General features: G+C 38.1%; 1 protein-coding gene across 3 annotated transcripts in view; it reads right to left on the reverse strand.

Annotated features, from left to right (window-relative positions):
• LOC108753526 (unconventional myosin-XV) overlaps positions 1-26,560 on the reverse strand; it is a 50,629-nt gene that overhangs the window by 16,328 nt on the left and 7,741 nt on the right. For 2 of the 3 annotated variants that reach the window (XM_018495170.1, XM_018495180.1), the window contains exons 3-27: positions 20,065-20,175; positions 18,055-18,143; positions 17,915-17,978; positions 17,724-17,833; positions 17,156-17,440; positions 16,869-17,046; positions 16,410-16,688; positions 15,887-16,216; positions 15,459-15,746; positions 15,236-15,393; positions 14,621-14,998; positions 13,981-14,324; positions 13,400-13,868; positions 13,126-13,328; positions 12,377-12,648; positions 12,075-12,251; positions 10,832-11,282; positions 9,625-10,421; positions 9,001-9,105; positions 8,251-8,732; positions 7,515-7,793; positions 7,224-7,435; positions 6,820-7,015; positions 5,194-6,175; positions 4,416-4,658 (exon numbers count right to left, since the gene is read on the reverse strand). In XM_018495170.1, coding sequence (XP_018350672.1) covers positions 4,416-4,658; positions 5,194-6,175; positions 6,820-7,015; positions 7,224-7,435; positions 7,515-7,793; positions 8,251-8,732; positions 9,001-9,105; positions 9,625-10,421; positions 10,832-11,282; positions 12,075-12,251; positions 12,377-12,648; positions 13,126-13,328; positions 13,400-13,868; positions 13,981-14,324; positions 14,621-14,998; positions 15,236-15,393; positions 15,459-15,746; positions 15,887-16,216; positions 16,410-16,688; positions 16,869-17,046; positions 17,156-17,440; positions 17,724-17,833; positions 17,915-17,978; positions 18,055-18,143; positions 20,065-20,175 — 7,482 coding nt within the window. The remainder of the gene's footprint in view (positions 1-4,415; positions 4,659-5,193; positions 6,176-6,819; positions 7,016-7,223; positions 7,436-7,514; positions 7,794-8,250; positions 8,733-9,000; positions 9,106-9,624; positions 10,422-10,831; positions 11,283-12,074; positions 12,252-12,376; positions 12,649-13,125; positions 13,329-13,399; positions 13,869-13,980; positions 14,325-14,620; positions 14,999-15,235; positions 15,394-15,458; positions 15,747-15,886; positions 16,217-16,409; positions 16,689-16,868; positions 17,047-17,155; positions 17,441-17,723; positions 17,834-17,914; positions 17,979-18,054; positions 18,144-20,064; positions 20,176-26,560) is intronic. The other variant, XM_018495191.1, reaches the window with a different exon arrangement.

Genomic DNA, 26,560 nt, shown 5'->3' on the forward strand with positions numbered 1-26,560 from the left:
AGTGAAATTGAAATTATTGCTCTCCAATTAGCGCGCTTGCAACATACGAGACCTATTACTTTAATGAAAAGTATGTTGGCTTCAGGATATTTGGATTGGACGGCCAACTCAACAAAGACAGCATAATAATATATTCAAGTTTTTCCACTTTACATGAATATTTTTAACTCAATCATCCGCAAAATCTTTTCATGTACCAAAATTTTAATATTTTCCTAATTTAAAAAATTGAAAAAGCGTTCGATTATGAAATTTAAATCACAGAACAGAACTAAAAATTACACAGTATAAAATATCTGGTATCAGGCTCGCTTTGATAAAGTGAATTACAATGTTCACAAAATGTTGACATTCTAACGCAGAACCTTCCAACTCGGGCACGGCGCACATTGGTCCGAAAAGACGGTTTGTTTCTCAAAAGTCCGAATTATAAAGTATAACTGAAGCTGGAATTTATATTGCCAATGTATAGAGGAATCTCTATACTATATATATAATCATCAATAAAAATCAAAATAATGTTGCATTTTTAGCTAAAAATATAACTCAAAGTCGGTGAAGATGTGAACATTAATCCATCGCATTGTCCCAACACATAGTTACTTTAAGAGAGAACTACGTCAAAATTATTAATAAAATAATCAACATGAGCATATCATTAGATTCCCCAATTTTCGCTCTATAAATGGTATAAATAGCATTAAACTTGGTTGTATCGTTTTGAAGCTCTATTTTTTTAAAATGCTGCTATAAATACATAATTTGACAAAAAACAGGTTTTTAAAGGTCATCGAAGTCGACCGGTATTGTGTTTCTTGGCTTGTAATATTGCAAATTGATTCTATGATAAGATCCGATAATAAAATTTTGTGGCTTTTTGCGGTTCTGGAATCTGTAAGCATTTATGTTTTGCACTGCAATAAAATATTTAAATTTTTTTTATTTAAAAGCGGAAAGAAACTCTATAATAGAGAATACATATACTTCTAAAATTTTCTTATTGCGGCCTTTTATTGAGATCATAAAGATGTCTGAATGCTTACAATGTTAAATTTGAATGCTTACAAATTAAATAAATTTGACATTCTTTAAATACTTAATATTTTTATTATTTTTAATTTTTCTTTTCAAGTTTTTAATAACATTATATGTTTATTCAGATTTAGGTTCACTACATTCTCGTAAAAGTATTTGCCAAAAACCTTCTGATAACATTTCTATTATTAATTCCTCAAAATTAATCTTATTTTATTTCTTATTCACACATATTGTTAACAATATATATAATAAAAAGATTTTTCAATCATTCTTTTAATATAATCTTATAAAAACTTCTTTAAAATATTGTATACCTAATATAATAGTTATTATGCAAAAAATACTGTTATTTAGATAATAAAAATCATAAAATAAAAATTGAATAAAATTTCACTGTTACTATTTTTATGATTATCACGAATAATACTTCATTTTTTCTTTATTATTTATTGAAAAATGTATTTTAGATTATGTATATCAATTTTCATATTGATACTACCATGGTTTTCAAAGTTATTGAATTTTGAACAGCAAACCGTTCTTTCGGATCAATGTGTGGTGTGCGTCTTACATCATGAAATCCTTCTTCCTTCTTCCTCCGATTAGATTTCTAACAGAGACGGATCACGGTATCATAGTATATGGTAATGTAATCTGTCTCTTAGTCAGAAATCTAATGGGAGGAAGAAGGAAGAGGGATTTCATAACGTAAAAGGCACGCTGTGCTCGAATTGGAAAGCTCTGTTCTAATAGATCTGGAGAGATAATCTGTGAAACGTAGAAAGTATCCATAAAAGCCTCAAAATTATTGCAAATATATACAATTTAATTATATATATTTAATACGGAATAGAAATGTTCACCTCGCAAAACAGCGTGCACAAAAGCATAAAAATTGTTACGAAACACTCTTTTCTTTAGTTGCAGTCGAAACTTTCCTAATAGATTCTATAAAGAGAACATTTTGTAAAAATAAAAATTCAATTTGATTTCAAAATTTCTGTACTTTTGCTTAAGGGCGAAATAATGAAAGAATGATGAGGGGGGAGATTTGGGCCAACGTGGTAAAAAGAAATAATGAGCACCGTTTCGCATTAGCAATTCAAACTACTTCCGGTATCCGTGTGGCGAGCAAGGAGGGTGCCGCCGCCAATAAATACGAGTTGCTTGAACTCGGAATCACTTGGAAGAAATCCAAGTGTCTGTGTTCTTCTTTTTTTTTTTATCGAAACTCATCTCCGCGGAAAGAAAAATGCAGAAGATTAAAATGATTGCACTTGACGATTAACACTAATAGAAATATCAATGTTTCTTATTCATTAAAAGGATCAAGCAAATAAATTATTATAAAAATAAGCAAAGTGATAAAAAACCAAATCAGTATAAAGAATTTTTCGAGATAAAAATATTATTTTATTTACTGTTAATTTCGAGATATATAAGTTTAGAAAATATGTATAAAATGTTCGACTATACTCTTGATTTCACATGAAAACTGCTCACTAATTAAAATTAGCAATAATAAAAGAGAAACAAAGTATAATGAAATAATCATTCCTTTGTAATGTAAAAATTCTCTTCAAGAAACGCATGGACAATGGAATCGCTATAAGATTAATTAAACGGACTTTCTACAACTACTGACTGGTCTCCATGCCATGCGATGTTTTTATGAATCATACATTTTTACGAACGGCTCGCCGCATTCTTTCGATCGCATTCTTTCCTTTAACGTTAATCTTTCACTATACCTAGATGCAATGAAGAAATATCCATCTTCCGTTGCGCGAAAACATTGCACGCACTCGCGATTATGCGGCTCTTTTACCGTTATATAATCCGTAATGGAATTTGAAATCGCGCGCATGCTTCAGTAAAGGTCGTTTATTCGATAATTATCCCGCTCAAAAGATAACTTCAATCGAGAATAATTGAAGGAAATTATTGGATTGTCAATGACAATGTGAAAGTAAGATTATAATCAGAAGTTCAGTGTGTAAGAGAATTGTGACGAGAACGATAATTTCTGAACCGTCTACAATATGAATAAGTATTCATATTGTAGAGAAGATTTTTATAAAAAAAAAAGAAGAGAACAAGAGTGTAGAAGAAATAAATTATAAAAATATAAATACCTATAAAATAGCTGCTCGTGTGTACACATCAGAATCTTTATTAAATATTAAATATATCAAAAACAATTATACGCTTCAATCCACAAGATTTTGTCTATATCGGAAAATGGCTTTCATGCCATGGTTTAAAAAAGATTGTGCATTATGGCACTGAAATATAATTATACGACACGTGCGACATTGTAACAAATTACTAATAAACATCAAATGAATGTGCCCTTTCTCAGCTTTCTCTTTTTTAGAAAGAATAATGAAAGTTTGCAATTTAACATTCGGTCATCGGTATTCGGGAGAACGTCCTGCTGAATGATCGCTCCATCATGAATCGCGTGCGGCGATGATGCTTACAGGTGTATCCAATGAATAGACGTAGCGCGTATTATAAGAAATCCGATCTCTCCGTTTGCACAAGATATAAAGACGAGACTCTTTTTCCTGCTCTTTCTCTCGCGCTCTCTCATCCGCGCGTAAGAAAAACCACTTTGTTCCGTCGTCTTAATGATTCACTAAGGATAGATTCAACGAGTATTTGAATGCGAGATAGAGAAGAAACTTTTACCTTTAAGAGCGATTTGTTCGCGTACATCGTCTTTGACAGCGTCAAAATACGAAAGATCAAGACATTTAAAGAATTAAAATTTCTTCTTTCTTCCTCTTTCTTTTTTACGAAAGTTACAACGGAAGGATTACGAATGAGAAAAACCAATTTGCAGGGAATTCTTGGCAATGTCCAAATGTCGATGAAATAATACAAATAAAACTATACAAATTATAAAAATAAAGAAAACAGAAGATAACGTTATGTAAGTACTAGACACTTGCTTCATTTTGCCACAGATGACTTTAAAGAATTTTCGTTTAAATATGTGTTAAGTGTCTTAAATTTCCCGATGGTGATTTGGACATTGTGAATTCCACATTGTGATGCCGAAGAAGTATAAAATAATGGAAGCATCGAGCGTAGGTGATGGATCGCTGATGCTGACGTTCTTCGATTGTGGAAAAGGGGAGAGCTAAAGGAAAGAAGAATAAAGAGAGACGGGGAAGAAGGCATTGGCCAGCATATATGACCGCTCACCGGAAACGCAATTTACACTAGGCGTTGCCCGCGGTTGCCTCGTTGCGAGGCATATCACGTGTGCCCGTTATCGTTTCCGCGGTCGACCATCGCTAATTGGTCATAGATGAGCGTGCGATGTTCGACCGTGTCTATAGAAGAGACAATTAAGAGATCACACTTACCAGCCTAATGTATTTGCTGATCATCTCTGTCAACTGCGGGGCGCGATTTGTGTGTAGGGGTAATCTGACTCCCGAAGCGATCTGTAGCACACAAACACCCGGCCTGGAAGAATTCACGGAGACAATATCCTCTAGCGGAAGGGTTTCCAAAATAATCAGATCTCCATTTAGTGTGCGCTTGATCAATCGAAGTCCGTGATGAGACACCGCTACATGTTGCGTTTCCGGGTGTTGAGGGCCGATCTAGATTTAAATTAAAAGTTTATACATTAATTTAATTTTAATTTTAATTCAGTAGGATATAAATTAAGATTGTCGGGCCGTGAAGTATATAATAAAGAAACTTTCAGATTTCCTTTCTACTTTTTGATCGTTTTTTGATAGAAAGAAAACGCTTTTACACAATCATCGGTCGACGATGATTTCGTTAAATGAGTAATTTTAGCTGATTTTTATGTTATTTTGATGTATATTTTGCTAATAGCACATTTGTGTATGAAGTATTTTATTCAATTAAAATGATTACTTTTTGTTTGAAGTCTTTTATAATTAGTAGAAAATTATGCGAAATTCAGCAGCTATTCCCTATAAATCATATATTTGAACAGGAGATATAAAAAAGGGAATTTTTTAATACATGTTATACTAAAAAATCTTGCTCTTTTCATTAATTTGGTAAATAGATAAAAGCAAAAAAAAATATACAGATTAATTCAAGAAAAATGAACTTTTATTGGCTAGTCTTTTTAGACATCATGAAAAACAAATATAAACTTACTGATACAGGAAATATCCGGGCGAAGTATAATGGCCATTGCTTTGCCATGTCCACGACATTCTTCTTGATCGTAATCTTGTGTTGCGTGCTCTGAAGATTATCCAGCGTAACGCCATAGTTATCCAGCATCTTCAACATGTTCTGCCGGTCTTCCTTGGTGATTCTTATGTTGGAGGTCGCCAGTACGTCGTATACAACCTGGCAGAATACCAAGTGCAATGCCAGAGGACTATTCAGTGTTTCGTTCGGCGCAAAAACCTCTTTCTTGACTCTCAGGGTCCATGTAACTCTGTTATATGTAAAATGTGCGTTAGAGATCTGCGGATAGAGCTTGGTATTCATCACCTCCTGGACTTTCTCGATCTCCGGCTTGTCCGCCGGCGGTAATACCGGTTTGAGAAACTCTGGCCACTCTTCAATCTCGATTCTTTCCATCTTGTCGGTGCGATGGGTTGAAGCTACGCTTGACCGCCTATCCACATCCCGATCCAACTTGTTAAAGCTCTGCCGTGCAACAGTGAAGGACTCCCTCGTATTTGGAATTACGCCGAAGTCACGCGGCGACGGCATCCCGAAGCTGTCCCGAGATTTAGGGGATACGTCCCGAGTCATACCAAATGGATCACGTTTTCCGGTCGATCCGTCAAACGCATACTTGGAGTCGAAGAGCTCGGAGTTGAGGTCACGGCGCGAGTCGAAGTCGGAGTTGCGATCGCGCGTCGAACTTGCCAGGTCGGTGCTGTCCTTGCTATAAAAGTCTTTCGACTTGGCATCCTGAGCGCGAATCTTGTCGAAGTCGTTTCGATAATCGTGACCCTCGCGCAAATGTTGCTGCGAAGCGAAGATATCACGACTTTGGCTGAACATTTGGTTTTTTGAGAAATGATCATAGGTCTCGGAGTCCGGAGACGTGCGGAAGGAGTCGCGTGTTTTCGGTTCGATGGGTGCTGGCGGTGATCGCGGCTGAGGTACACCGGATTGACTAAAAACAAATAAATTATTTGCTAATTTTGTTATTTAACAACATTCATTATATTTAATGTAACAAAATATTTTCTAAATCTTTTTTATGGCTTTTCAAATATTCATTCTATTAATATGTATATACTCATAATTACTTATTTAAAAATATTTTAAAAAATTATTAACAGAGTTTTACTTAAATTCTGTGAGGTGTGATTTTTTTTCATTGTGTTTATTTATTGTAGTTCCTATTATACATAATTCATGCAAAATTTTATTATACATAATCCATCCGCTTTTCTTCTTTCTTTTCTTCTTTTCGGCCGTATCTCGTCTCCTATTCTCTACGGAATTGGTTGACTCTTTTATGGTCACGAATATTTGTCTCGCATCTGCGTTGTCTTTAATAAATAATTCATACTAAACAATTAATTTTTTCGAAATTTAAATTATTTTTTCAATATATCATATACATTATTATATATATCTGATTTTCAATAATGTCGATAAAATTAAATAATTTCAACGGAAAATGTTTTCAAATTTGATGTACATCAGAAGACACGATAGTGTCTCGGTGCTAAGACAAGTGACATTACTGTGTTCCTTTACATTATAAAGTAACGCTATATTTGAAGGGGTTAATTTGCGTGATGTCATTACCTGTTACTATATACACTACCGCCTCTTGGACTCGGTGGCTGCGGCGGCGTGATGGGCGGCGGAGGCGGTACAGGTCGTTCCATTCTTTCAATCTGTGTTCTTACCACTTGAGCTTGTGTCATCATGTCGGTTGTACCCTTAGAAGTAACGCTTTGGGTGTCATCAACAGTAGAGGCATAATCGTCCCACCTGCCACCTTAAAATTCCAATTTTTCGAATAATAAATAAATATATTTTTACTTCTAATTTTGATATTTGTGGCTTTATCCACAAATACAGCAGGCATGTCCAAAATTAACACACAAGACTAATAACATATAGGATTAAGGACACTTTAAGAAGTTTTGTCCTATTTCTGGACTTTGCGTGATCTAAGATAATACATAAAAAATTATTTAAATTACCTAGTTGCTGTTCTAACAGGAGCTTCCTATTATCTTCCAATCGTTTAACCTTTCCATCTTCTCGCGGGAGAGCGGGTTTCTCAGCCGTCTTCGTGGATCTTACGCTATGATTCGCCGTTACCTTCTCCAACCTCTGCCTCATCTCTGAGCTGAGCTTTAACTTTCCTATACTTCCCGGTGATGGTCTTTGCGCGCCCACTTCCAACACCGACCTACGAAAAGACAACAATTTGTATCGTCGCTTTCTTAAATCCGATGTAAACGCAAAGAGAGAAGTATGATGTCAATTACTTCGATTTCTTTTTCTTCTTTTCTCCTTCTTCTTTATATCCGTTCTCGTGTTTCGCCGCGATCGTTTGCGCAATCGCGGATCGATCTTCGTTGCTGACGATGTTTTCAATTTCGAATTCTTCCCACTCAACGCCACCTTCCGTTGTAGCTTCGCCTTCACCTTGATCATACTCCTGATAGTGCGGCGTTAATTTACGTTGCTGTTGTTGCTGACGCATCTTGAATTCTATGAAACTGTCTTGCCCTTGATTCTCGTTCGAGTCGCTAGGCGGTGGCCATCTAGGCAACATGAAAATAAGATATTATTAGTATTATTCAGCGAATGAGAGAGAGAGAGAGAGAGAGAGAGAGAGAGAGAGAGAGAGACATTCTATACATTCCAACTTTTTAGGGTAAGTGATCATTTTATATTTATATTTATCTTCTTGACTGTCAATTTTCTTAATTCTTTGGATGTGTGTCGTTTATTTATGAAATTCTTTTAAATCATTAAGAGCTCGCTTGGTTTTATAATTGCTGTGAATGATACACACAGTTTATCTTTTTGACAACTACATATATAATAATCCACATTATATTGTGGATTTTAATTTATACGCATTAATTTAATATGCATTACAGCGCTTGACTCTCATTCGCTCTATTATTTTAACTTTATCCTTCAATTGTTCATATATTATGAAAATAAGTAATTTTCTAAATTCACTATTAGTTTTTGTTGAATTGCGGATTTTACCTCCACTTTCCGATGCGCACCGTCTTCGCTCTACCGTACGGATCGAGGAATGGTCTAGATTCGGAAGGATCATGAGACTCCAAAGGCGGAGGCATCGGCGGGGGTGGAGGAACACCTTTGTTATTGCTCAAACTTGAAGGATTACTATCCACGCTGCTCTTCCTGTTCTTCAGTTCGCTGAGCACGTTAGTAAAGTTACTCTGTATGTTATTCTTATTTAAATTGGTTCTCTTCATGTCTGCCTGTGCTGAAGACGTCTTTCTATCTACTACTTTGCGATCCACGCTGAGCTTTCGCACGTAATCAATGCTTGTCTTCCTGTTGGTCTCGGCATTCTTTCTTGGTGGACTCTGAGATCGATGAATTTGAGCTTTTACTGTCATCGTTTCCTGTCGTTGACTGATTGGAGTGGAAGTTAGAACGGAGCTTCCCCGTTTCTCAGTTGACCATAATTCACCGTCGTCGGGTTCTCTAAATGAAACCTAATCCAAGAAAGATTAAATGGAGTCTGTATTCAATTTAGAAAATTATTTACAGCGATGAAATTTGCAGGAGGATTGACTCGAGATAAAAAAATGTATTCCGAAAAAAAGTCACGAGATGATTTGATGAATAAGACATTGTTCGATCAGGTTGACCTTAATTCCACAAATATCTTCTTCAGTTTCTGCTAGACGATATGCACATGATATTTCCGTAGCCCTAGGAAAGCCATAAGTACAGCGTAGGTTAGTTAAAATCAGTAGATACCTTGGAGTAGCGTCCGATAGAATCATTGGGCCCCATATGGGCACCGATTGGGAGGGCTGAGGGAACAAGATTCATGCTTGAGGGGCCAGCGGGTAACACCGTGCTCTGGAAACACACACCCCATGCCGCGGCGCGGCTCAGAAACCCACAGGATCGCCCAGAACGACGATAATTTCGTTAAGAGTTAGCTTTCATTAAGCGCGCAATATTGCCGGTTTCGGTTATCGATGATAGATCATCGAGTTAATGATAGTCAAGTGACCGTGAAACGTGATTATGAGCCGATTGCAATAAACCTCTCGCGATCGTGCTCGACATGCAACGTTTGCTTCAGATCTATTTATCGTGACTCAATTTTTAGGAGTTCAATATTATTCGCCCAAATAACATCTTTTAAAAAAGTATCAAAGAATTATTTGAAGAATTAAATGTCTGAAAAAAGAAAAATGTGGACTCTTCCAGACAGATTATGTCTAACAATTGTGGTCTAATTAAATTTGAATCACGGTAAAAGAAGATCAATCGTTAATCATTCTGTTTAATCACATAAACTATTAAACTATATGTACATTTTTTTGTCTTTTTCTTTCTTTATTTCTTTCTCTCTTTTTACTAATTTCTTACCGGTTGCTGTCCTGAATTTTGTGGGCTCTGGACCAAGAGCTGCTGCAGAGCTTGATTCTGCGCTAACAGCTGCTGCTGTATCTGAATATTTTGCGCCATTGCACTCTGCAGGAAAGCTCGTTGCAAATTCTGTTGGTACGCCATCATATCGTTGCTTTGGCTAGGCGGTGAATTGGGATATTGCGGTAAACTGAGTCCCTGCATACTGTAGATCGGAATGGGCATGAAACTCGCACCCATGCTCATGCTGGTATTCTGTGCGGGCGGAACTTGTTGAGTAGCGTTAAACATGGGCATCATCATAGGTGGTGACATCATGCTCTGTGCAATAGGGGTGAAGTTAAAAGCTGTATTTTGATTAGGGATGTCCATATTGCCACCTCCCTTAATCTTCTTCGACAATTCACCAGCATCGATATTCACATCTTTACTTCTCATCATCATTTCATCAACAAAGTCATCAACTGTGGCTATTCTGGCAACTTGATTGTCGATTCTTTGCAAATTCTCGGAAACTGTTTGGTCGCCGGATGGCCTGGTATCATCTGAACCTTTTATCGAAGCGGCTAAACTACGAGCATCCGATAATTCGTCAAGATTGCCATCCAATACGGGCATAAAAAGCTCATCTAAGAATTGATCCACGTCGGAAGCTTGGCTGGGCACTCTAACGCGTCTCACATGCGACGCTAAAGAAGGCGCCTCGCTGGTGTCGGACATGGCAGATGATTTTACACCATATTCACTCTTTTCGATATAAGCGCGACTAGACTGGCTTCCTGGCAGCGCACGTTTGCCTGTAAACGCGAGGAGAATAATCGATACGCGATCGATCCGGAAAAATTGGCTTGCGTAATTGCCAACTTTCTCCGCGATGGAAATTCTCGAAGTGTAAAATACATCTTACACAACAGCGAATTAAATAACGACAATAAAGAACAAATTCGAAATCATTGATGTCATAATATAATACATATGAAATAAAATTTTTGAAAATCTTTCGAAAAATGATAAGAAAATGAGATGATAAATTGGATTTGAGAAAATCCAATTGCCCACATCGTTAATTAATCAATTAATTTAATATAAAGTTTTCTGATACACTGAAAGAAAAATTTCTAAATACCAGCCGATGTAAGTGGATTTATGTTATCGGGATATATAGGCTAACGGAATTCTCCCGAATGACTTTTACTCAGCTACTTACCAGGATATTGCGATTTGATGAACCTGGTCTGCGACCTTATGTAGCTCTTATCATCCTCCGATCTTCCGGTTTGACTAACAGACTGAATATCCGGATATTCAAAGTCAATCGTGAGATCCTCCTCTTCAATGTTGGGCTCCGTCGTTCTTGTGACCCTGCTATACTTCCTCTCTGGTGTAATCTCAGTACGCGTCATGTACTCAACATTACTGACTGCCGGAGTCTCACCGATTCTTTCTAAACTGTGATATCGTTCGTTCAATTTAGATGAGGAAAGCCCGAGATTGGCAAGTTTTACCGGTGAAGACACGACTTCCGACTGAAGCAGGTTATCTAAACTTCGGCTACGCTGCTTCTCCTTTTCGAAATAGCGGTCATTCAAAGCGGATTTTCTCGACAATCCCATTTCCGTTGTAGTCTCCAAAATAACGTCGTGCGATTGCTTTCTCATCTGTATATATCCAGACAAAATTAGTATCATGTTTCCAAATACAATTGATAAAAGAATGATTTATTGAGTTATTAAATACAATAGAACTTCGATTATCCAACCTTATATAGACAGCCAGTCTTAGGTTGAATAATACCCTGGTGAAAAAATTTTACTAAAATTCCACGTTTTGAAACATTTCAGCGAAATTGCTGAACATTTATTGAAATTTCACTAAAAGTGAATTTTTCAGCGACATGCTAAAAAATCGCTAAAATTGAATTAAAATTTATCTAAAATTCTTGCCAAAATTTTTGTGAAATTTTTCTGAAATGTTGAAATTTTGCTGAAAAGTGTTCCAAAACGTGGAATAATTTCAGCGAAATTTTTCCATCTGCAAGATAGTAATAAGAATCATTTTTTTCTCTCCAAAGTGCGATAATACGTTTCCCGAAGATTCTTTCGCGCTGAATACAATGCCGTTAATAATATTTGTCTAGCACGTCAGGATTTTGAGTAAATTGGAATGAAAAGAATAAAAAAAGGCGTTTTTTTTTAATATTTTAAACATTTTGCAGCAAAAAGAAAACTGATTTAACTTATTAGAATATTTCAGAATTCATATGTATAAAGAATTCCGGAAAAATGTAGACTTCAACAACAATGTTGAAACGTTCTAATTAACATAAAAAATTGGAAAAACTTTTTAAAAAATTACAAAATTATATAGAAATTTGGAAAAATTATATGAAGAATTGTAAGAAAAACTTTCATCAGATTAAAAATAATAAGATTGAGTAAATTAATACATACGGGTAGTTTCGTAACGGGTGGTTGAGGTGGAGGAACTATCGGTCGTCTGGGTACTTGAATCTCCAATTCAACGGGCTTGTCAACTACTTTTGGCACTGATTTCCTTTCCAAAGGCTGGAAGGTTTTTAGAATAGGAATTTCCATCTCTTGTTCTAATTCCCGAATAACTTGGGCGTGCTAAAAAGGAATATTATTTTAAACCGAAACTTAACAATTTAATAACAATTTCTTTTACTTCACATTTCTACAATTTATTTTTACTTAAGATTCCTCTATTGAAGTAAACGCTGAATTTCTCTTACTTCTCGTTTTTTTATGGGCGGCAGACTATTCTTACGCTGCTCTAAAAACATATGCTTGGCAGCGGGAAAAGCTGGTGCCAATTCCATCTCCGAGATTAGGTCCAAAACGTAATCAAAGCCATTGGTCTCCGTCACGATAGCATCCGGGCCGTCCAGTTGATTCCAAAGCGTAATAGTCCAACCAGTATTCTCTACCCCGTGATTCCGAATCGCGAGATTAGCCAACTCTTCGCATGTCGTCCAGGAATCTATCGCGCATGTAGTTGTCTCGCCTGTAAAACAAAAAATTAATATCAGTTGCAAATGGAATTTTTATGGCAACACATTTTCCCAGATGGCAAAATGCTAGCAAATTGCTGACAGATTAGCAATAAATTCGATCAGATTCTCACTGCAGAGCTGTAGCAATGTGTCACATTAATCTCAGGATTTGTAAATCTTTTGCTTAGTTTCTGCTGCTAAGGCAAGCATATTGCTAGGGTAAGCATATTAGCAGATTTTGTTCTATCACATATCTAGCAGTTTGTCGACATAGATTATATTATAAATTCTGTGTAAAAAATCATTAATAAATTTTCACACATAATGTAGCTTTTAATAAATAAAAGCTTTTAATGAATAAAAGACGTCATTAACACAAGGTTCAATAATGGATAATTTTTAAAAGTATAATTCTGCTCAAAATTTACCTTTGCAGACTTGACTATCCTTTATAGAATTATTTTTACAAATTCAAGAATGTAATTTACCGTCGTAGAAGCCAACGTTGAGCGCCATATTTACGCGATTTCTGTTGGCTCGCCATTCTAAGACACACGGTGGATAATTCCTGGGTACCTGATGCACTGTTTGTTGATTATTAATCATCATACGGTGTACCGTTCTCTCGCCTTGCAACAATTTACGTTGGCAATAAGCCTTGTAGCCGTCGTAGGCGTGATCGGAAACATATCTGAATAAAGAATTAGAGATAATTAATTAGTGATAAATAACGAGTTATCGTTCGTAATCAAAAACACTTACTTCAAAAGATACTTAAAGAGCGTGGCGCTGGGTTGGAATGCTGACAAACAATTAGACAGCAGCAACCATCCTCTTTCCTTGTTGGCGTCGTTTTCATTTTTCCAGGTTTGATTTGCCAACTGACATAGTATCTCATCCCTCAATTTCTCGTTCACGATACCCTTATTAACAATATAGTCACCCAATGCTTGCTCGCGTTTGCCATTAAGATTACTCTCATTCATAAAACGCAGTATCATCTTAAAGATCATCAAGGAATCCGTGTAATCCTGATCGCGAGCCTTTGCTAAGAATGGTGTCTTGATTGGCTCGCGTTTCATTCCAAAGATGTGACTCTTGAAATAAATATTAGTAAACTTTGAGAATTGATACTGGTCGATGTCGGACGGCAGATTGTACGTATAATTTATCGGGATGACTTGGCCAACGACCTTGAGAAGATTTCGCTCGGTGTGTGTGGGTTGCCAATCTAAGTATTACAAAAAAGATATTTAAAAATTCGAAAAATTTGTGAAAGAAATACATTCGAAAATTTTAATAAGCTTTATGATATTTTAGTATTTATTCTGATAAACACGCACCATCAAGCTTGCTGTAAATAAAAGCTAGTTCTGCGGGGATCTCCAAATGGTTTACACCAGCAACAGCACGCGAGGTTCTCTCCTGTTCCTCTCGTTGTTGCTTCGCCTTCGCTCGCTCTTTACTGGCTCTCTCGATCTCCGCTCTTTTCGCCATCTCCTCTTTCAATATTTTGAATGCCTCTCGTTGTTTCCTACCTCTGTACAATTTCTGCGCCATTAGGACACCCTTCTTCATCGCACGGAACTGTTTACGTTCACGATAACCACGATATACTGCTTGTATCAGAACTGTGCTTCGAGAAATATTAAGGAATCTTCTGCGAGCCAAGAATCCTCTCGTATATCTGCAAGAGAAACCGTTAGAGTAACGTCCGGGAAAGATTCATACGTTTATTTACGTTAATTTCATTAATCACAGGAAGCAGGTTTAGGCAAATGAATTGGAAAGGATGGATTTCTGTAAAATATTTAATCGTAATTCATTAAACACCAATTAAAAGTAACATCAATGCTATAGCAATTTACATATAGTAAATATTTACTTCTAGAAAATCGGTTCAAATATATTATATCCATATTAATATAATTATAAAGTAATAGATATCCTTTTGTCTTTTCTTTTGTATAATTTGACACATACCTTTGGACTGTGATCGCTGCTCTCTCCAGAATCAACGCTCTGTTATATTCTAGAGCTCTCTCCAATGATTCGCGTAAAAATACTCGTGTGAGTCCAAGCTGATACTGTGATTGTGCCTCTTTCGAAGCTGCTTTGTCTAAAATGATTCTACAGAGCTCCTTGTTGGGCGCTCCTCTAGGTAAATGCGTTGAAACAAGATAACGATACCGATCCACAAAATGTCCGAACAGAAGGCGAACCGGGTAGCCAGTTTTCCTGATTCGTATCGTCTCCAACATGCCCGTATATCTTAATTGTTCAAGCACGCAGGGCATGTCAAATTTCATCGGAGCTTTCTCAGTGTTTGGCTTGATACAACGAACAAACCACGGATTACATCTGCAAATGCATTGGAAAAGAAATAATTATTCAAATCGTGTGGCAGTAATAATTATTACAAAATCTAAGAAATCAATAAAAATATCAATTAAGAAGCTTTGTAGACATTTTAGATTTTCTGAAATATTATCAAAATCTTCTAAGCTTTATTAAATTAATTTAAAAATGGTATCTCATAATTTGCAGCGTCCACCAATTTTTAATATCGCACAGAAAATTTATCATTTGAATGCTTACTGAGACATAGATTCTAAGAGTTGCTGAAGGCTGTCATGAAATCGAGCCGAAACAGTCGGAGTTCTCGGCTTCATGGTGACAAATCTGCCATTCGGCTTATTCATAGTTTTATTAGCTTCATGAGTATTTCTGACATGTTGGAACATCTTGCTGACCATCTATTATCACGATTATTATAAGCATCTTATTATAAGAATCCAGCACAAATAAGACGAGAACTTACTGAAATCTTGCTGCTGATCAGCAACTCTACTACATCAGGTCTCAAGGTATCTCTGTTCTTATCTAAAAAGCCCTCTACGTTGTACCAGACCTGTCCAGCATAATGTCTGATCGCGAACTCGGCGGAGTTCATTCTTGGCCTAGAATATAGCTCACTTAACGCATGATTGTAATGGCATTTCTCCAAGAAAGAAAGATCCGTCGCTTTCGGGAAGTTACTTTCATCGTCCAGCAAGTGAAGAATGCCTACAGGTTTTTTCGCAATCAGATGGATGACCGGCAAATTATCCTGAAGAAGACAGACGGATAATCAAATTATTTTTAAGATTTATGACATGTTTCGCAAAAGTTTCACGCTACGAGATACCCAGATAATAAAATGCTAGCAGCTCGATCTTACAAAGTAATATCATTCAAAATAAATCTTACTGTGTAGTTGATAGTAGTCCAGTCGATCTTTTCCTTCGCATACTCCTGTTGTTCGAGCTTGAAAATGTGCTTGTTGAAATAGAACTGCAGGTTTTCGTTTGCATAATTAATACATAATTGCTCGAAACTGTTCTCCGTGAAATTTTCGAAGCCAAAGATATCGAGAATCGAAATGGCGGCCGTCTGTTTTGTACCTTTGTAAACGATATGATTGACGCGCGCGACTAGCCACGAAAAGAGCGAACTATACAGAGCTTTCGCAAAAGCATCTCTGGCATCGAGGGCTTGATCAATATTCAAAGCAGTAAAGACTCTCTCGTTCCTCGCTTCCTACGATAATAAATAAACGGATTTATGTCTTGTTCATTCAATGGTGTGGTCAAAACAATAAGAATGTTTAAAATAAGTTTATGCAGACATAATTTTATAAAGAACGACGTAAAAAAGTTTCCTTTCAAATTTTATGATGCCTCTTCGATATCGATTGAGTCAAAATGTGAGATGTACCAAAGTGAAAACTTACTGTCGTCTTGGTAGTAAGAGCTCGGATGATGCCATCGGAATTCACTTGAAGAAGGTGCGCCGCCCAGCGTATTTCAGCGTCGGAACCGACTTCCACGCCTTCCTGACCGTGCCTCATTTGTTTCCGGTGAAAGTATACGTTTCCCAGATGCAACACGCTGGATAGAATCCGAAAAATTGTGTCCTGCTCTTCGGACGAGAAACCGAGAACCTGCATGGCCGACAAGAGCGCCTTGAAATCCTGCACATCGCTCTTGCCATCGATCTCGCAGTTTCCACCCTATTTCCAACAATTGCAAAAAATTTTTATTATTGATTATTTTACAATATTACTAACTACCCTGGTAAAAAAAATTCACATCTCATTTTTAAAGAATTTTTCATATTTTAAATTTATGAAGATCTCTGAAAAATACCTTAAAAACTTCTTTTTATGTCACATGTTGACATAAACACACACCTGATTTAAATAAAAATATTTGTCCGGTGTAAGCAGGCCGTATTTATCCCTGAGTTGCTGATCCAGTCCAGCTAGAAGTTCATAGAACACGTGGTAGTTTCTCTCCTCCGAAGCTTGAGTTACTATCCTACTCTTTTCTAGAAGATATTGCGTTATTCTACCGCCAATGATCGCGCCGCTAAGAAATAGAAAAATTATTTATTCTGCGTGATGAGACATCAACAGAATCGACAAATTTTTTTATACTTTATTGTTTTTTACAATTATTTTCTTTTGATATTACTCACTCCCTGAAGTGAACCTCCAAGTATTTCCCAAATCGACTGCTATTATCGTTTCGCGGCGTTTTGGCATTTCCGAAGCTCTCTAGGAGCGGCGTCGCTTCCAGGATTTGCTCGGTGACAAGATTGTTCGGCGCGCGATTAACGGCCGCGAGATATTGCATCACTAACTTCGTAGACTCTGTCTTTCCCGAGCCAGATTCGCCGGAAATGACGACCACTTGATTGGCACTGGAGTTATTGGCTGCAGTCACTTGACTGTACGCGGAGGAGCCTACAGCGAATAAATGCCTACAAAAGATAATATAATGATAAGTATCTTTTTAAGGCATATAAGTTGATGAGGCAACCTAATTTTCACTAAGACTAAAAGTAAAATAAGTTTAAGAGAATGAATTAAGTTTTATCAATGTCTGAATAAAATCGTTTGGTACCGATAAAACAGTCTTGAGACACTCTCTCTACTTAATTGATATGTTTACTTGTACCTATAATCAGATAGTCTTTATTACTTTTTTAGAAATTTCATTTTAAACTATCTTCATAAAAAATAGAAAAAGGAATTAATACTAACGGTGGAAGTGTACCAAGGATTCGTCCCTCGTAAAGCTTCACTTGATCTAATCCATAGATGTCGAACATTTTGTATGGATTTACCGCCACGAGGATACTTCCTGTGTACGTCTAAAATTTCATCGTAAATAATTATTATTGGAGTCAGTTGTTAACGCTAGGAATGAATAAGTCAATACGAATGCAACGTACGTAAATTAATTCCTTGTCGTAACGGATCTTCAAGTTCCATAATAGTGATGCCTCGTTCAGATCCCTGCAATTCATTCAATTTGTCTCACGTCGGTGCATGATAATTACGGGAGTAGACACATGATAATTTCGTGACTTACGTCAACTGAATCATGTCCTCCACACCATTTTGACCTAAGTCCTGCCTGGGCTTCACTCCGCTCAAGTTGGTGAGAGTGAAGATTTGCGGCTTAAACACATAATTGTATGCAATTATTCGTCATTTTTCCGCACGAAGATCCAGAATGGTCGCGACGGCTCAACAACATGCATTTGTATAATTTTTATGACGACTCGTGAATCTCGTGATTACTCGACACTTTCTTTCCAATTTCTAATGGCGCAGAAAGGACACGGAGAGGTTTAAAAACGTGATTTTCCAGCGGAAACGAATTTTGCGACCTTCTCGGTATGGCTTCTAAGGAAAATGTCCGAGGAAAGAAAGATTTGTGTAAATTCACATAAGAAGCGAGAGAGCCACTCATGTGAGCCTTAACCGGATACTATCTGCAGTTGCACTTCCATTGGCGTCGATAAATAGGTACTTCCGGCAAATTAATGAAATTACCAACAAATTTAAAAAAATAAAAAATATCTTGAATCATTTTCAAAGTTTTTCTGGCCGCTTTATTTGCGAAGAGTAATCCTGATAAACTAGACGAATTATGTAAACTACAATTTATACAATTTTGAAATTTCTTTTTCCTTTCTTTTCAAAAAAAATTTAAAATACTTTGATGTTAACGGGTAATAATAAACTGTGAGATAATGAAAAACAAATCTCTCTCAAATTTTATAATTTTTTCACGGAATGAACTAATTTCTCAACTGTTACCAAATGCAGATTTCTATTCATTATTTTAAATACCTATATAAAATCGCATTATAAATATCATTGCGAATTAAATATCATAAATTTGATTGCGCGCGCGCATTAAGATATTCCTTTTTGAAAGTGATTGGTGTACCTTACGCCAATGTGCGTCATCATCTATAATAGGACACTGGTGAAGTGCAGTACTGCAACTAGTGCACGACAATACGGAGAACACAAAACGGGCGGGCAGGAAAAATGGCACGTTGTTAAATGGTCTGCGATGGGTGTCGGTTGCATAATGAGACGGCTGCCTCGTGTTAATGGAGACTAGGACGCGTGCGAATAATCGTCCATCAGTCATTTCACTTTACCAACGTGTAGCTCCTTTCAAAATTCTAGCGTCACTCACAACCAGGAGATCGATGACCGGCGATGCACGATTCAAGGCCCGTGCGGAAGCACGAACTTGAAAATCACACGCGCGCGAAGGACGAAAAAGTGAATGAAAAACGTGGAAACCAGAATAACGCGGCGCGAGCGCTCGATGTGAGAATTTCCCCTCTCGTTCTCGTCTAATGAAACGAATTCAAACGCGCGAGGGCCATACTAGAAAGTCAAGAATCGATGAGCAGATCACTTGGATACCGTATACATTTGCTCCATTTCTGCCGATCTGACGGTGTTTGGATTGGCTTAATCGCGCCTTGACAGCCGAGCCAAGTTGAAGCGCAAGTTGTCTTCAATATTTTTTTCTGAGTGTCAATTGAATTATTATATTTCTAAATATTAATAACCGAACGGTGAAATCAACTTTAAATATGTTACTTAAATATTTTTTCGAAAAATTAAATATAAGTAAAAATAAAAAACACAATTTAGGTAAACATTTTGATGAAGATACGAGAAGGGAGAACAAGAATTGAACTATTATAATTTTGAATATTAGTAACTGAACGGTAAAATCGTAATATCAACTTTAAATACTTTTTGGAAAATCAAATATGGTATAAATAAATTTAAAATAAGAAATGCAATATTTAGGTCAACATTTTAGCGAAGATACATGAATCGTATGTGAATTAAGCCTGTCCGAGTGACGTCGTTTTCAGAAAATATTATACAAAGTGATCGGTTGCTTAGAGGTCGAGATAGCTATTGTCGATAGAAAGGCCTGTTTACCAACCGAAAGAGCACGTCTGGCTTATCTTTTCTCAGTTATTGAGTTCTTGCACATCTACCATTCGTAATTATGCACGGTTAATATGCAGGCGCTTTCTAAACGGACTTATCTTACCTTGCCGGCGATCACCGCTTGGACCGAAAGTACATTAGCAGCTCTGTGGTATTCTAGAACCTCGCCTGGCAGCACATGGCCGACACCGGGGTCGAACCATACCAATTCACCCTGCAAATAATATTATTTTGTGTTAAATTGTTATTCAATTTTTTGTAGTGTCAAAATGACACAATTTACGAGTAAGTGAACAAATAACGTAAAAATAAATGTTTTTAAACGTAAATTTTAAGATGAATAAATAAAATTTGGGTTAATTTAACATATCATAAATGTTAATTTTACTTAAAAAAAAAAAGTGTTTTTACGGTTTTGTTTACAAACTGTGTCGATATTATCTTTGTTGTATTTATTTTCTTACACAATATTTGTGTAATCTTCTAACATATTCATCTTGTGCTGAATTAACTTAAAAATTTGAGTGGATCGTTTGGGACATGCGATTTATGTTAAATTCATCACATTTTTTCGAACAATGTAATTTAACATATTACATTATTAATTTTACTAAATCAATATGTTTCCATAATTTATTTTCAAATTGTTAAAGTGTTACATTTTTGTGTTAATTTCTAGTTAATGTTTGTGTTACTTTCTAACATATTCATCTTACAATATGTTAAATTAACACAAAAGTTTAGGTGAACTGTTTGGGACATGTGAAATTTAATACAAATTTTTCAAGTGTATATCCTTTGAAATATAAAGCTTCATTAGATCATGATAGTTTCTCGGATCAGTTCATAGATAATCCCGAACCGTTTTCAAGTTCCATGACGGAGATCTACGCGTCACGGAGGATGGCTGCAACCTCCTCTTTCCGGTGCAGAAACCAAATATCGATGATGACGTGTCTGGAGAGTTAGAGCGGGTGCTGTTCGCGTCACTGAACGTTCTGATGTGCGTCGGGATACGCATCGGGATGTGCGTCGCCGTCTTCTTCACGTAATTCGATCTTTCTTTGCTCTGTTTCGTCAACACTCCGCTAGTCGAAGTTCTTCTCTGCTCGTTCACATTTCGCGCAGGTAAATTTCCCGACGACGTTTTCCGTCCAATTTTCACGTAGCTAGGTAACGTCATTGATTTCATCCCCGTTTTCGAACCTTCCGTTTGCTCTTTCGTTAGCAACTCGGTCTGCGACTTTGGTCGACACCTCGCTTGTCTCTCGCTGGTCCACGTGGAATCTTTAGGATGACACTTATTTCGAGACCAAGAATCCGTTTTTGAATCTTTTCGCGCAGACCATGTGGAATCTACGCGACAAGACATCTTTACGTCCTCGTTTCTCTCCGTTTTAAAATTACGTAGTCGCTCGATGTCCGCTTTGGAAACCAATATGGCGTCATGCTTAACTTTGACCACGTCCTGATCTCGATCTTGGTGCATCCTCCGCTCCAAAGAATCCATATTGTCTACATTGTTGATTATTCTACGCCTGGACATCGGCTCTAGCCTTTCTTCATGAGGTGCTTGCTTAGGCGGTTTACGCGTAACCTTGACATAAATATCGTTACGACTGACGTTGTTCGCACATCTGGACCAATCGGGCGGGTTAGGAACAGGATCTCGCAAGTGCCTGACGATTTTCGTCGAAGTATCCACATATTCTCCGCTCGCCCTCGTCTTCGTCAAAATATTTGAAGAAGTCGTAAAATCGCGCAAAGTGTCGGCGCGTTCTCCACTCGCTCTCGTCTTTGAGAACCTCGTCAGAGTACTCGAAGGAGTTGTAGAGTCGCGCGACGTCGCGACGCCAGTCGGTAGTGACATTTTCCGTCGCCGAATCCTTCCATAAATTGGTGCTTCCCTTCCTGCAGTCTCTCTCGCCCTTGAAGAGGAATACTCCTCTGGTCGAGATGTCTTCGAGGCGTGTAGAATCTTCGGCAGGGTCGACGGCCGCGAGATGTCGCGATCCTCTTTAACCAAACGACCGGAACTTGGGACTCCTGAAGGTGTTTTCGCGACATCTTTTAACTGCAAGTTCGTCTCTACGTTCGCACGACGTCGTAGAATGTCCTGCCTGGAGACTCTTTTTAAGAACGAGGAAGTGCATTCGGTATCCCGACAAGTTCTCCTACCAATCGACGGTAAGGTCGTCGGTCTTTTCTCCACTTGACTCCTCTCCGGCATAGGATGGACCGTCTCGACATCATTTCTGACGCATCTGCGCTGTAGAATCTCCTTCCTGGAGATCGCCAGACCGCGCGGCACAGTGTAAAAGATCTCGCCGTCATTCTTTGTGACGATTGCACGTCGGTTACTCGAGTCCCGGGACGGCTGTTGGGTAGAAGTCCGGAATTGTTGCCTAGTACCCGTTTCCGGCGCGCAGGAATCCAGGGCGGAATTCGAATCTGGGTCTGGGCCGATGCCGCTCGCATTATGCAATACGCGTCCGTCGCGATCGCCGGATAACGGTTCCGCGCTCGCGTAGAAAACTTCCGAGGTGTGCAGCGAAAAGTGACTTCGCGAAGTCGATGATCGACCCATGGACCAGCGTCGCCGTTGCTGCTGCTGCTGCTGCTTTGTGCTTGGTCCCGGCGAGTCCACGTTGGCCATCGCTGCCAAAAATGTCGGCGATCGGTCGAACACTTCATATGCGGAACGATCGCACACTACTTGTCTTCTCACTCAAAACTTCTTTTGTCGCGGATCACGTTGTCGCCTATATTCTCAATTCGGTTCCTCTATATTTTACTAACTTTCTACTAACTTTAACACACATTCATAGTTATTACGAATGCGATAATAACAAAAATCAAATATAATTAAAACAAATCAGCAAAGACCATATTCGGTTTAAAGGTGGATCTTGCTGCTTGATAATATATGAGTTTCCAGTTCGAGCAAACTGTGCGCTGATTACTTGTTGGTTTTGAAATACATTAGTCCTAAACTAAAGTTGGAGTACATAGTATCACAAATTAGATTGTCAAGTAATTTAATATCACTGATGCTAATAGACATCTTCGAAACACGGAAGAATTATGTCAAATATAACTTATGCATTCGCGGAGGATCTCCGTTTGCAAAACTGTGAATGATTTTACACAATGATGTGACACGCAATGCGCTAAAACGCAATCGCGTGATTACAGATGCACAATCCCATTCAGTGTTCATCATGAAATATCGGTTCCCATATGATCACAGAAATTAAGCAGAGAAACTTTATTTCTATCGAATGTAACCGTCGAAAATATTTGCATATGAATCTTTAACGAGAACAGGAGGGTGTGTTTATCTTCGACGTTTCAGTTATTCCCACGATTCATGATACACGATTACATGTATAAATGTCTTACTTTTTCTTCTTCCTTCATTTTTTTAAAAACATCGCGTGCAGTACGATTGCATTTTTCCTCAGTTATTGCAACGTTGAGTTTCGATTGCATATCTCTTTCTTTCTTTCAAGTTCGCTCAATTTAAATAACAACCTCATCATGGATGATGAACGCGTGTAGCGTTTCAAGTCAATGCCCGCTACGCAACTCTCTCGGATGGACACCAAAGTATCAACACACGCGACACACGTTTTTCACTTGCGAGATCGTCAGGAAATTCGATTCTCGCTTAAAATTGACGTGATGTGACGATTAGTTTAGAAAATGTTTAAAACACTACGTGAATCACTCGCGAATCACTCTGTTGAGTCGAATATCAATTGCATTTTAAGATTTACATATATTTATGTTAATATTAATTATTATCTATTAATTTACTCAACCCAACATAGACTCATTCATTCAAGACAATCTTACACACGTTGACATTGTTTATTTATTATTTATATTTTATTATTTCTTATATTTAATATTTATTATATCTTTCTTCTCTTATTTGTGAAATTTAGTTACTCGTGCATAACACGATTTTAACACTGTTTATCGCATAAAATCGAAAAAAATGAACTGAGAGACAGCAAACAACACAATCGGCCGAACAAGTTTTCAGTTAGATATACCAGTACGTGTCTATTTACGTCGAGAAAATTGCTTCATTCGGTTGCAGAGTCGCATTAATCAGTAAAATAACATCGCATAAAGTTTTCCACATAAAGTTAGATGAGGTTGTCGAATATCTCAGGATGAACTATCGCTCGTTCGTCGACACTCCACATTCTTCAGCGTTAGCTTCCATCCGACCCGTACTTCCGTGTACCATTTTTCGCCTTTTTGTCTGTAGCCGGCTTTTCCTCGTGCATTTCGGCTTTATTTACAGCAATCGCGCTGACCAAATCCTATTGCAAAGTCCTGTCACGATCGGCGATCGTAGCCTAAGTCGTTTGACGAGGTTCGCATTGTCGCATGCATGTTAAATTCGGCTTAAAGAAGTTAGGAGGCCAAGCAAACGTCTATCGGGCTCATTGGGTCAGTCGGCAAAAGTTCGTGCTGCACACGCGGAATTCATTAACGGTGCCCGGCGATGTCATCTTTCGGTCCCACTACTAGCTATCTTGTTCGCTGCGACCATCCGGCGCAAAATCGATCTTTTTGCGAAAGAAGAGATTCTTCAAAGGGAAAAGACCCCCTTTCCCTTGCGAGACCGAAGATGATCGGTCGATGCGGACGCTAGGATGTTCGACGCGGCACTGTGGAAGTTGCGGGTCTTCCTTCCCTCTCTGCAACAATTGCCTCGGGTACGCAGTGGCGTATGTGCAATTTTAATTGAGGCACGTTAATTAGGCCGTGCCGGAAAGCGGCCCATATTTCCCGATCGGACACGCCTGTTCCAATCGTGCCACCGGATTCGCACTTTCCCCGCGTTCCTCGAGTATCTCTCGCCGCATTGTCCCACCTATCGGCAGCTCCCAATCTCTCTCTACGAGAATCTCTGCATGCATTTTAGGCTCCGTCTAGCGTCGCGCTACACCGCGATTTACGCACGATGAAATCATAAGCTGCCGGCGCCAGTGGATCGAAGCGCTTTGGGGTGGAACCAAGCGTGCCTCTCTTCTTATATAAATTACGCGCTAAATACGCGCGCGCGCACCGCGCATACATGCACGTGCGCGGATATTACATACTACAGGTAGTACAGGTACAGGTGGCTATGGGAGGCGCAGGAACGTGCGAAGGGAAGCTACTCTGCCTAGTGGCCGTAGCGAGTTGCAGAAGAGCGATAGAAATTGTCGATTACGGAGCGCAGCGAACGCAACCGCAAGATGGGACATGATTATTTTTTGTTCCTTTTGTACCGACGTTGAATTGATTTATCAAAGTTAAACGGATTTCCTGGTATCGCGTAACTTTTCTAAATTATTTCATTCCTGAAAATTGAAAAAAAAAAACAGAAGAAACGAACTCGCAATATCGTTTCGTTCCAAAATTGTTCCTATTAGCGGATAGAAGATAAAATATCCGGGTTATAAAAGGACACAGATCGTTAAATCCTTTACGGTTTCATGTCTTCATTTTCGATAATGCCAGTTATTTAATATCCGTTTCAATTTCGTTAATGCCCTTTTGCTACATTCGCGCCTCGACGTAAGGAATGCTTCCTTAATTATTCCGTCGGTCATTATCCGCGATTGCATGCTCGGGGAGCGAAGTAAAAGTGAGAAGCCGCCATTGCGCCAACTCGCTCGCGATGCATTCCAAACGCGTCCGCGTAGCAAAATTTTTTTATTCGTCTCAATATTGTCGCTGTAGTAGATACTGCTTTTGAAAGTAAACGAGCTATCAAGTCTTCAGCCATCAAGTCTTATTCACAGTTACATTAAGCTTCATTAAATCTCACTCGTAAAAGCGCATTTCAATCGCTTGTAATTCAAAAATTTTCAACATCTCAATTTGTATTACGTTAGAAAAGTCGTTTTCATTAATTCTGTCGTTTAATCTTTTTTACTTAAAAAGTTTTAAAAAAGCACACACTTGGACGGTCGATACACGTCGCGTATCTCTTTTAAATACTCACTTTTAACAATCTTTCGAGTTCCTCACCAACCTTGTAAAAAAAACTCATTTTTTTTAGGCTAAAGAGTTTTTTCACAAATGGAGTCACAAATGGGTCACAAATGGAGGGATCTTGCTCAGGAACGGGAACAGTGGCGGGACTTAGTGTTTGCGGCAATGAGCTTTTGAGTTCCTAACGCCTAATAATAATAATAAAGAGTTTTTTCAATTCTGCAAAAAATCGAAGATGATCAGCGCGCGGATTGATCGTTGACTAAGCGTCGAAAGACCGCCGGATGAGGCGTTGGAAAGTGGCTGCTGCAGCAATGCAATTGCGTGTGCGCAGATCATTGACTCCGACCACGCAGAGAGATCCCACCGCGGTCGTGACCACGTAAACATTGTGCAATGCTATGGCAATCCAAAAATGACTGTCTTACGGTTTACGAATTGACGAGTGTGAATCATAACACCTTTAATGAACAATTAACGAGCTCAAAAAACAACGGTCCTTCTTTTATACATCAGTCCCTTCGCTCTCATTTATTTCCTCCGATTATATAGACTTTCCTTAATAAAATAATCGTATACTTTAGAGAAACGCTTGA

This window comes from Trachymyrmex septentrionalis, unplaced genomic scaffold, assembly GCF_001594115.1.
Source record: "Trachymyrmex septentrionalis isolate Tsep2-gDNA-1 unplaced genomic scaffold, Tsep1.0 scaffold114, whole genome shotgun sequence".
In the NCBI taxonomy this organism is placed as follows: Eukaryota; Metazoa; Arthropoda; class Insecta; order Hymenoptera; family Formicidae; genus Trachymyrmex; species Trachymyrmex septentrionalis.